The 11061-nt window shown below is 37.8% G+C and overlaps 1 protein-coding gene across 1 annotated transcript in view; it reads left to right on the top strand.

The window, feature by feature from the left end:
* Positions 1–11061, top strand: part of DDX58 (DEAD (Asp-Glu-Ala-Asp) box polypeptide 58) — an 85200-nt gene that overhangs the window by 39594 nt on the left and 34545 nt on the right. The window contains exons 3-5 of the mRNA XM_011979985.1: positions 6937–7118; positions 8362–8509; positions 9485–9604. Of these exons, the coding sequence (XP_011835375.1) occupies positions 6937–7118; positions 8362–8509; positions 9485–9604 (450 nt within the window). The remainder of the gene's footprint in view (positions 1–6936; positions 7119–8361; positions 8510–9484; positions 9605–11061) is intronic.

The raw sequence follows: 11061 nt of genomic DNA, 5'->3' as shown, positions 1-11061 counted from the left end.
AAAAAAAAAAAAAAAAGGTATAAATGATCTGTTTAATAAGGTTAATTTAATGTCTATGTTTTCCATTTTGTATCATATAAAGAATATATCCTTCTCCTCCAATTCTTAAAAAGCTTTGCCAAAGTGATCCTATATGAGTTACAGATAAATATTTAATAAATTCTCAAAGCATAACTTTTATGAGTTTTATTTTCAAGTTTGTAGGCTCTGTGACTCTGGGCAAATGTCTTAACTCTTGTATGCCTCAGTTTCCTTATTTGTAAAATTAGAATAACAACTACGTTTGGGTGTTTTGGAAATTAAACTGCATGGCATTAAATTACAGTTAGCTATTATTCTATATCCCAGAAATTAATCATAGGTTTAAAAAAGTATCACATAATTTCAAAGTAACATTCTTTTGAGTAACTCCTAACAGAATGAAAAAATGTAAACAAGTATAGCTACTTTCAAAAGTAAGCATGGCAATCAGCCAACACATTATATATTTTAAGATGTAATACGCTTTTAATCAGAATTTATAGCCTAAATGGATTTATTGGTATTTCAAAAGAATGAAAACTCATGAATTAATTAATTTGACAGAAGTAATTAATTGCAAAAAGAACAGCCAGTTAACTCCAAAGACAGCAAACTGGCTAAAATAAAGAACAGAAACAAAATTCCCCCAAATTACCGGAACTAACAGAGTTCATTCAGTCTTGTTGCAATAGATACGTAAAATAAAAATGGAGGCCACGCATTTTTATCTACTGGAAAACAAGTGAGATTATACTAGAAAAACAGTATTTTCATATACTGGAAAAACGAGCCAGATTATATAACATCTACCTAAATGCATAAAAGATTCTTATAAATCCAATTTAGAAAAAATATGAATGTCCCCTCAAAACTAGCTGTGAGACATGAACAGGAAATTTATTCAGAAAAAAAAAAAAAAAAGACATTGGCCAAAGGTGGAAGAAATGCCACAAGAAATCATTAAAAACAGTGAAGTTTATTTGTTTGGTCTGTTTTTTTCTCTCAGTTTTGCAAAAGTTATGAAGATTGAGCACATTCAGTGCTATGGAGGGAAATATCATTCATACACTATGGATGGAGGGTAAGTTAGTACAGTTTGGAAGGTAGTTGGGGAAAATGTATTAACATTCATTCATTCCTTCATTGATTCATTCCTTCATTTATGGATTGATTGATTGATTGAGACAGAATCTCACTCTGTCGCCTCTGCTGGAGTACGGTGGTGCAATCTCAGCTCACTGCAATCTCCACCTCCCAGGTTTAAGCGATTCTCCTGCCTCAGCCTCCGAGTAGCTGGTACTACAGGCGCCCGCCACCTCGCCGGCTAATTTTTTGTAGTTTTAGTAGAGACAGGGTTTCACCATGTTAGCCAGGATGGTCTCGATCTCCTGACCTCGTGATCCGCCTGCCTCGGTCTCCCAAAGTGCTGGAATTACAGGCGTGAGCCACCGCGCCTAGCCAGAGATGGGGTTTTGTCATGTTGGTCAGGTTGGCCTTGAACTCCTGACCTCAGGTGATCCACCTGCCTCGGCCTCCCAAAGTGCTGGGATTATAGGCGTGAGCTACCGTGCCTGGCTGGAAATCTTAAATATCATTATATGGAGTGTAAATTGATACAACTATTTTGAAAAATAACTTGATATCACCTTGTAGAATTCAGCTCTCATGTATCCTTCTATCCAAAAGTTTCACTTTTAAGTTTGTGCCCTAGAAGAACTTATACATATATTCCAGAATATGCATATAAGAGTGTTCATAGTATAATTGTAGTAACAAAAGTAAGCAAACAAAACTGGAAATTAGCCTGATGTCTTTTAAGAGGAGAATGTATACATAAATTTTATAGTATTTACACATGGTCCATTAAACTACAATGAAAAGGTGTGAACACATCTATAGATGACAACTCAGGTGAGTTGTAGAAATGTAATGTTAAATTTTAAAGAAAGAGAAACTTACATGGCATAGGATATAATATTTATAAAGCTCCAAAAAGCTAAACTTAACATATTGCTTAGGGAATCAAATATATGCAACTATAAAAAAATTAAAGTATTGATATATTAAATACAGGAAAGCAGTGACTTTGGCAGGGAGCAGAGAGGTTGGAAAGAGAAGGCACAAAGTATTGGAATATGTTGTTTTTTTTTGTTTGTTTGTTTTTTGTTTTTGTTTTTTTGAGGCAGAGTTTCACTCCATAGCCCAGGCTGGAGTGCAGTGTTGCAATCTCCGCTCACTGCAACCTCCGCCTCCTGGGTCCCGGTTCAAGCAATTCTTCTCCCTCAGCCTCCCGAGTAGCTGGGATTACAGGCACATGCCACCATGCCCAGCTAATTTTTGTATTTTTAGTAGAGATGGGGTTTCACCATGTTGGTCAGACTGGTCTTGAACTCCTGGCCTCAAGTGATCTGCCTGCCTTGACCTCCTAAAGTGCTGGGATTACAGGCATGAGCCCCTGCACCCAGCCGGAATATGGTGGTTCTTAAATTGGATAGTGGGTTCACATATGTTCCTTTTCTTGTTACAGTCTTTATTATATATGTTACAAATATTCTGGTACATGCATCAAATATTACATAATTTTTACATTTCTGTTTTCAGAGCTATGGCGTTTTCTATCAACAGAAGAATCATGAAGTTCATAAATTTGGAAAGGAGAGCTTTATTTTTCATAAAGGGTTGGCAGTCTGTCTGCATGGTGGCCATTTTGACAGGCTGGGAAGTGTAGCCTCCTGCCAGAAGCGGGAAACAAGCACTTTGAGGGTGGGAAGAGTGAAACAGGGATTTATGCTGAACAGGGTGACCAAATATTCAGTAAGCTGCAGGAGGAGTCATGAATATGAAAGTAGAAGAATGCACCTGGGCAGCTGAGTTCATGCCTTTCCATGGCACCCATGTTCAAAAACTGGCAGTGTTAGCATGATCCATGGGTGGAGTTTTTGGCCCTCTGATGTCAGAAGGTGAAGCAGAGGACATGAAAACTCTCACTGCACATCCTTCATAGACTGGCCAGACCCACTCTATGGTTGGTGGTCTCTTATCAGGAAGAAATGCTGGTTGGTTGTTGTGTTGAAACTGCTAAAGGGAGGGGCAGTCAGGAGGTTGGTTGAAATCAGCAATGGAGCAAGTCTTTCCAAAGGGCTGGTTTCTGTTTCTCTTCAGAGAAAGCACTATTTCTCCACTTTGGGGATATGATTAATCTGGATATTGTAAGTTATTTTAACCCTTACCAACCTGTTAGGTAAAAATAGTACTTTTAATGGTTTAGTACTGGAAGTCCTAGCTGGAGCAGTTAGGCAAGGAAAAGAAAGACAAGGTATCCAAATTGGAAAAGAAGAAGTAAAATAATCTGTTTGCAGATGGCAGAATTTTTTTTTTTTTTTTTTTTTTTTGAGACAGTCTCGCTCTGTCGCCCAGGTTGGATGGAGTGCAGTGGCGCGATCTCGGCTCACTGCAAGCTCTGCCTCCTGGGTTCACGCCATTCTCCTGCCTCAGCCTCCCGAGTAGCTGGGACTACAGGTGCTCGCCACCACACCCAGCTAATTTTTTGTACTTTTAGTAGAGACCGGGTTTCACCGTGTTAATCAGGATGATCTCAATCTCCTGACCTCGTGATCTGCCTGCCTTAGCCTCCCAAAGTGCTGGGATTACAGGCGTGAGCCACCATGCCCGGCCAATGGCAGAATCTTATATGTAGAAAACCCTAAAGATTTTAGAAAAAACTATTAGAACTAATTCAGAAAAGTTTCAGGACACAAATCAACACCCCAAAATTAGTCACATGTTTATGTATTGACAAATAATCCAAAAAAGAAATTAAGGTAACAATTCCATTTATAATAGCATCAAAAAGATTAAAATACTTAGGAAGAAACCTAACCAAGGAGATAAAAGATTCACACCCTGAAAACAACAAAATATTGCTGAAAGAATGAAAGATAACACAAATAAATGGAAAGACATCTCCATTCATGAATTAAAGACTTAAGATGCCTATACTACCAAAAGTGAACTGCAGATTCAATGCACTCCCTATCAAAATCCCAATGGCATTTTTTTTGTAGAAATAGAAAAATGTATCCAAAATTTATAGAGAATCTCAAGGTATCTCGAATAGGTAAAATTTTGATAATGAAAAATAAACCAGGAGGCCTCACCTCTCCTGATTTCAAAACACATTAAAAATCTGTAGCAATCAAAATGGTGTGGCACTGGCATAAAGACAGAGAAATAGGCCAAAAAAGCACCCAGAAATAAATTCTCAAGTATGTGGTCAAAGATACCAAGACCACTCAATGGGGAAAGGACAATCTCTTCAGCAAATGTTGTTGGGAAAACTGGATATCCATATGCAAAATAATGAATTTTGACACTTATACCATGTATTACAGTTCTCCAGAGAAACAAAAGCAATAGGATATATTTGTGTGTATATATGATGAGATATGTATACACATTGTTACATGTATATTTTTGGAATTGGCTCACGTGATTATGGAGGCTGAGATGTCCCATGATCTGCTGTCTGCAATCTGGAGAATCAGAAGAGCAGTTGGTGTAATTCAGAGTCTGAAGGCCTGAGAACCAGGACCTCTGATGTCCAAGGGCAAGAAAAATGATGAGCTCAAGAAAAGAGATTTGGCCCTTCTTCTCCCTTTTTGTTCCCTTTTGGTCTATAATGGATTGGATGATGTCTGCACACATCAGTGAGGGTGAATTTCTTTATTCAGTCTGATTCAAGTGATAATCTGTTCTGAAAACACCGTTACAGCCACACCCAAAAATAATGTTTTACCAGCTATCTGGGCATCCCTTAGCCCAGTCAAGCTGACACAGAAAATTAACCATCACACACTTTATACAAAAATCAACTCAAAATGCATTAAAGACTAAATATAAGACCTAAAACTGTTAAAACTCCTAGAAGAAAGCATAGGAGAAAAAATTCATGACATTGGAATTGGCAGTGATTTCTTGGACATGATATCAGAAGCAAAGGCAGCAAAAGTGAAAAAATAGACAAATGGGACTATATGAAACTTACATGCCTCAAAGGACGTAATAGGGTGAAAAGTCAACCCATGGAATGAGAGAAAATGTTTGCAAATCATATACCTGATTAGGGGTTAATATGTAGACTATATCAAGGACTCCTGCAACTCAAAGACAAAAAAATCAAATTAAAAAATAGGCAAAGGGACTGGGCATGGTGGCTCATGCCTGTAATCCCAGCACTTTGGGAGGCTGAGGGAGGTGGATCACCTGAGGTCAGGAGTTCAAGACCAGCCTGGCCAACATGACAAAACCCTGTCTCTACTAAAAATACAAATAGCCAGGTGTGGTGGCATACGCCTGTAGTCCCAGCTACTCAGGAGGCTGAGGCAGGAGAATAACTTGAACCTGGGAGGTGCAGGTTGCAGTGAGCCGACATCATGCCACTGTGCTCCAGCCTGGGTGACAGAGCGAGACTCATCTCAAAAAAAAAGCAAAAAAAAAAAAAAAAAAGCAAAGGACTTGAATAGACATTTATCCAAATATGGTATGCAAATGGCTAATGAGTATATGGAAAGATATTCAACATCAGTAATCATCAGAGAAATTCAAAGCCATTATGTGATATCACATCACCCCCATTACAATGGTTTCTATAAAAATAAAAACAGAAAATAATGCGTATAGTTGAGGATGTGGAGAAACTGCAACCCTGTGCCTGATTGGTAGGATTGTAAAATGGTGTAACAGCCATGGAAAATAGTTTGGCAGTCCCTCAAATAATTGAAAATATATATCACCATATGATCCAGCAGTTCTGCTTCTGGTGTATTTCCAAAAGAATTGAAAGCAGGGTATTGATGAGATATTTGCACATCCATGTTGATAGTAGCGTTATTCATGATCACTTACAAGGTAGAAGCAACTCAGATGTCCATCAGTGATGAATGGATCAACAAAATGTGATATACACATGCAATGGAATATTATTCCGCCTTAAAAAGAAAAGAAAAGGAAATCCTGGCACATGCTGCAAAATCGACATACATTGAGGGCGCTGTGCTGAGTGGAGTAAGCCAGTCACAAAAAGACAAATATTGTATTTTGCCACCTATATAAATTATCTAAAGTAGTCAGATTCATAGAAACAGAAAGAGTGGTGGTTACCGGGAGCAGGGGTGAGGAGAGAAAAAGGAATAGTTGTTTTATAGAGTTTTAGATTTGCAAGGTGGAAAAGGTCTGGATTTTTGTTTTATAACAAAATGAATTTAACACGACTGAACTGTACATTTAAAAATAGTTAAGATGGTAAATGTTTTATCTGTTTTTTACTACAGTTTTAAAAAAGAATGAGGTTGAACATCTTATGTATGTTGGCCATTAGTATTTTTTTCTGAACTTTCTAAATATGATTTTTAAATAAATGTCTTTTAAAGGCATGTGGAATAATATTAAGTAAATTTCCCATTTACTTAATATTATCTTAGAAAAATTAGAAGGAAAGTTCCTTGGGGTCAGGAATTAAGGTTTATATTTCTTTTTGGCTTCTTTACTGCTTTCCACTGAGAAGATACTTAATAAACCTGTTGACTCTGACTTTTTAAAGACAAATTAGGGATTGTAGGTGAAGTCCATGGGGCACTTTGTAAGAAAGATTTTATACTAAGATAAAAATGTAAGACTTCAAAGTTGTCCTTAGTACTTTTTCCCAATAGATAATAAATATTGCTAGAAGGCCTAAAAGTGTTGGATGACTAAAATGAATACTGTTTTCTTTTTGAAAAATCAATGACAATTGGGGGTAATTTACAGATATTTTTTGAATTCTACCACCATACATTCAAACATGATTTCTATGATACTAATCTCAAAGTATTTTTCAGTTGGTTTCATAAAAGTCCACATTTTTTTCATTCTTTTCAGGTTATTCTGGACTTTATGAAGCCATTGAAAGTTGGGATTTCAAAAAAATTGAAAAGTTGGAGGAGTATAGATTACTTTTAAAACGTTTACAACCAGAATTTAAAACCAGAATTATTCCAACAGATATCATTTCTGATCTGTCTGAATGTTTAATTAATCAGGAATGTGAAGAAATTCTACAGGTAAGTTAATATAAAGTACTAAAATTGGGGGAAATAATAATAACATGGGACGTGTCTTCTGTTTTCTATACTGTTTTAGACCTGAGAAAGACCATTGAAACCCACAAAAGTACTCATAGAATAGTACCTTTTTTTTTTTTTTTGAGATGGAGTCTTGCTCTGTCACCGAGGCTGGAGTGCAATGGCATGATCTCGGTTCACTGCACCCTCTGCCTCCTGGGTTCAAGTGATTCTCCTGCCTCAGCCTCTTGAGTAGCTGGGATTATGGGTGCGCGCTACCACGCCCAGCTAATTTTTGTATTTTTAGTAGAGACGGGGTTTCACCATGTTGATCAGGCTGGTCTCGAACTCCTGACCTCGTGATCCACCCGCCTCGGCCTCTCAAAGTGCTGGGATTACAGGTGTGAGCCACCGCGCCCAGCCAGAATGGTACTTTTAATGTGAACTGAGTAATATTTATGTCACAAAGTTTTTTTGAAGTTTGCCCTATTTTCAGTTAAAATCACCACAGTCTGTGAACAGTGTTTTATGCAAATTTAAATTGAACAGTTGAGCAGATGAGAAAGGGCTACAGACTCTAGCAGTTAAGTGTTTAGACTCTGAACACAGATAAATTTCGTTAGAATCATAGCTCAACCACTTACTAGCAGTATGATCTTGGGCAAGTTACTTAGTTTCTCTGAATATCTGTTTCCTTGTGTGTAAAATGGAAATAATAATGGTACTTTTTATTAATATGGTACTTTTATAAGGGTAATGAGATATGTAAATGAGATAATATATATAAAGTACTCATGTATGTCTTGCACAGAGTGTGTGAACAATAAACTTTAGTTATTATGATTAGTAAAAGTCATACAAATTCCTCAACCCTGAAAAAAAAATTGTTAGTATTTTGTTATCTGTTTCCACATATTGCTATATGCCAATATACCCATGTTGGGAATGGTTGTCAAATGATTATTTTCCTAATACTGCTGATGAGGATAGGTGTAAGAACTCAGAGGCGATGAGAAGGCTTGGCTTGACACAGTGACATCTAGTGTAAAGGAAAGGATGAAGGAAAAAGTATCTTAAAAGATATGTTGGACGGGGAAAAAACTGTCATGAATATGACCCATTGAACCGTAATGTACAATGGCTTTAAATCAGATAGTACGTGAACTGACATTTCTTCAGTTAAAACTGATAGAGGGAAAGCTTTTGAGATAATTGATCAATAAACTACAGTTGCTTTGCTTAGATTTGCTCCACTAAGGGGACGATGGCAGGTGCAGAGAAATTGGTGGAATGCCTTCTCAGATCAGACAAGGAGAACTGGCCCAAAACTTTGAAACTTGCTTTGGAGAGAGAGAGGAACAAATTCAGTGAACTGTGGACTGTAGAGAAAGGTAAGACACTGTACCCTCCTCACAGCTCTACTTAGGGCTTCGCTCATTCCAACTGGTCTCTCACATCCCATCAGAGGCGTTTTCCCCTCAGAGAGCCAGAGCTACATCTCTAGTGCGAGACCAGCAGGAAGCTGCATTCTGGGAGGGAGGCAGTTACTTGCCTACAAAGTTAGTTTGGTTGCATATAACCCCTAAAAATGGACTGGGGAAAACCACTCTCATCCAGAATTAGCCCATCTGGCCCAAAGGATTTGGGGAAGGCAGAATCCGAACTCCCAGTCGAAGTTTAGATTATCAGAGAAATAGCTTAAGAATTCTAGAGTGAAAGGTTCAAACTCCAGGACTTACCCCCTTTTCAGAGTAGATTTCTTGATAGACATCGCCTGGTTCTCTTACTGGAAGCCATCTGGAACTGAATCCGACGGGTGAAAGAATTGGTTGTTGATTAAGTGTCTGAACCATCATTTGGTTTCTTGAAGCTAACGCTCAGAGCATTGTTTCAAAGGCTGAATTTGGTAAACATCTGAATATCTGGTCTTAGCTTTCCTAGGCTTCTTTGGATCGTAAGTTGTTCCAGAAACTGTATAAATACACATCTGATTTACTGGGTCTAGAGTCAGTCAGAAATGGAAGACACGAATGTCTGCTGAGTCATGCTTCTATTTTTTTTTTTTTTTTTTTTGGTGCATACAAATCCCTTGGAGGTCTTGTTAAAATGTGGATTCTGACTCAGTAGGGCAATACGTTCCACACTTTGAGTAATATAGCTCTAAATTACATTGGAGGTCAACTCCAAATTGAGATTTGAAACTCAAAGTGACTCTTTTAACTGTTTTAAAAGGTGAAGGGGAGAGGTTGTGAGAAATTTTAATAGAAGTTAAAAATCTTAGTGTTACGACCTTTTTGTGGAGCTTTCACCATCAAAACTATAATCAGATTATGTGAAGATTCTAAGACTTTTTTGGTCTTACAAAGGTATAAAAGATGTTGAAACAGAAGATCTCGAGGATAAGATGGAAACTTCTGACATACAGATTTTCTACCAAGAAGATCCAGAATGCCAGAATCTTAGTGAGAATTCATGTCCACCTTCAGGTACCTGGCATTGTTTGTTCTTTTCCATAATGGTGCTCTTCTGGTATTTGGTGTGGGGACACGTTTTGCAGTACCCGAAGTCACAGCCTTGTGAAAAGGTTTGTAAGGAAAATTAAGAAAGAAAAGAGAATTTATGTTACAATAGATACTTTTTCTATATTTGGAATGCCATTCTCTCCTTCCAGTTCTTCCACCATCTTTTTTTTTCTTCTTTTTACTATCTCTTTTTCTTCTTTTACCACTAAGAAAGTATGTGCATGTCTATGGTGGAAATGCAAATAGAGTCTTCACCAAAATCTGATGTGTATGAATTCCCAAATCAGCCTTGCTTTCTAAAGAAATACTACTTCTATTTCTGAGCCACTTGCTCAATTTCCTTTTAGGACCCCTGGGCTGCCCTGCAAGTTGATGAAGTTAGTGTGCTACCCAAATGCACCCAGCTGAGAATTGAGTAGCGGCTGAGATCCAGCCTGTGCATTTGCCACACAGTGCACTGGGGGGCTGTGTCCTCCAAGAGAAGCTCCTTTTTCTCATTTACACAGAGGCACTGTGTAAGTTAGCTGTGGCCCTGTGAGGCCCCCATATGCTTCTTGAAGCATATTTTCTTGATGGCTTTATGACACCAGAAAGTTGTATAATATGCCATAGTAAAAAGTTATTTATAAAAGAGTATCAGGAAGGAAATTAGGATTAATAATGAGTGATGTTAGAAGAAAAATGATATTAGGATAACATCATAAAGAGAAAATGTGCAGATTGCTTCTGCAACTGAATATTACAAGTATTTTTGTTTTGTTTTGTTGTTGGTCATTTCAGAATAAAATCTGTTACCCCTTGGAAAAAAAAAGAAAAAAAAATAATGAATATGAGTTGCTTTGAATTTTCTGACATGTGAAGATTCTTGCATGTCTTTTGTTGTTTTTTGAGATGGAGTCTCTCGCTCTATTGTTCAGGCTGGAGTGCAGTGGCACAATCTCAGCTCACTGCAACCTTGGCCTCCTGGGTTCAAGTGATTCTCCTGCCTCAGTCTCCCAAGTAGCTGGGACCACGGGCATGTGCCACCACATCTGGATAATTTTTGTATTTTTTTTTTTTTTTTTTTGGTAGAGATGGGGATTTCACCATGTTGGCCAGGCTGTTCTCAAACTCCTGACCTCAAGTGATCCATCCACTTCGGCCTCCCAAGTGCTGGGATTATAGGCATGAGCCACTGTGCCTGGCCCTTACATGTCTTTTGTGTGAGGTTAATTCACTTAACCTTTTAGAAATTCTCCCTTTCTCTAAAATGGGCAGGTTAGACTCAGTAGATAATTTCCAAAGTCTTTGCTAGCTCTTAACATTTTATATGCCTACCTGTTATTGAGATAAATTTGATTATTTTTTAAAACTTCTGGTTGTGTCGAGAGAAAATATCGTTTGAGAACCTGAAGAACGACAAAGTGTTATTGCTCCTTAAT

This window comes from Mandrillus leucophaeus, unplaced genomic scaffold (assembly GCF_000951045.1).
Source record: "Mandrillus leucophaeus isolate KB7577 unplaced genomic scaffold, Mleu.le_1.0 Scaffold208, whole genome shotgun sequence".
NCBI lineage: Eukaryota > Metazoa > Chordata > Mammalia > Primates > Cercopithecidae > Mandrillus > Mandrillus leucophaeus.
Note: the sequence above shows the minus strand (reverse complement) of the source record. Positions and strands in the feature narration are given on the sequence as shown.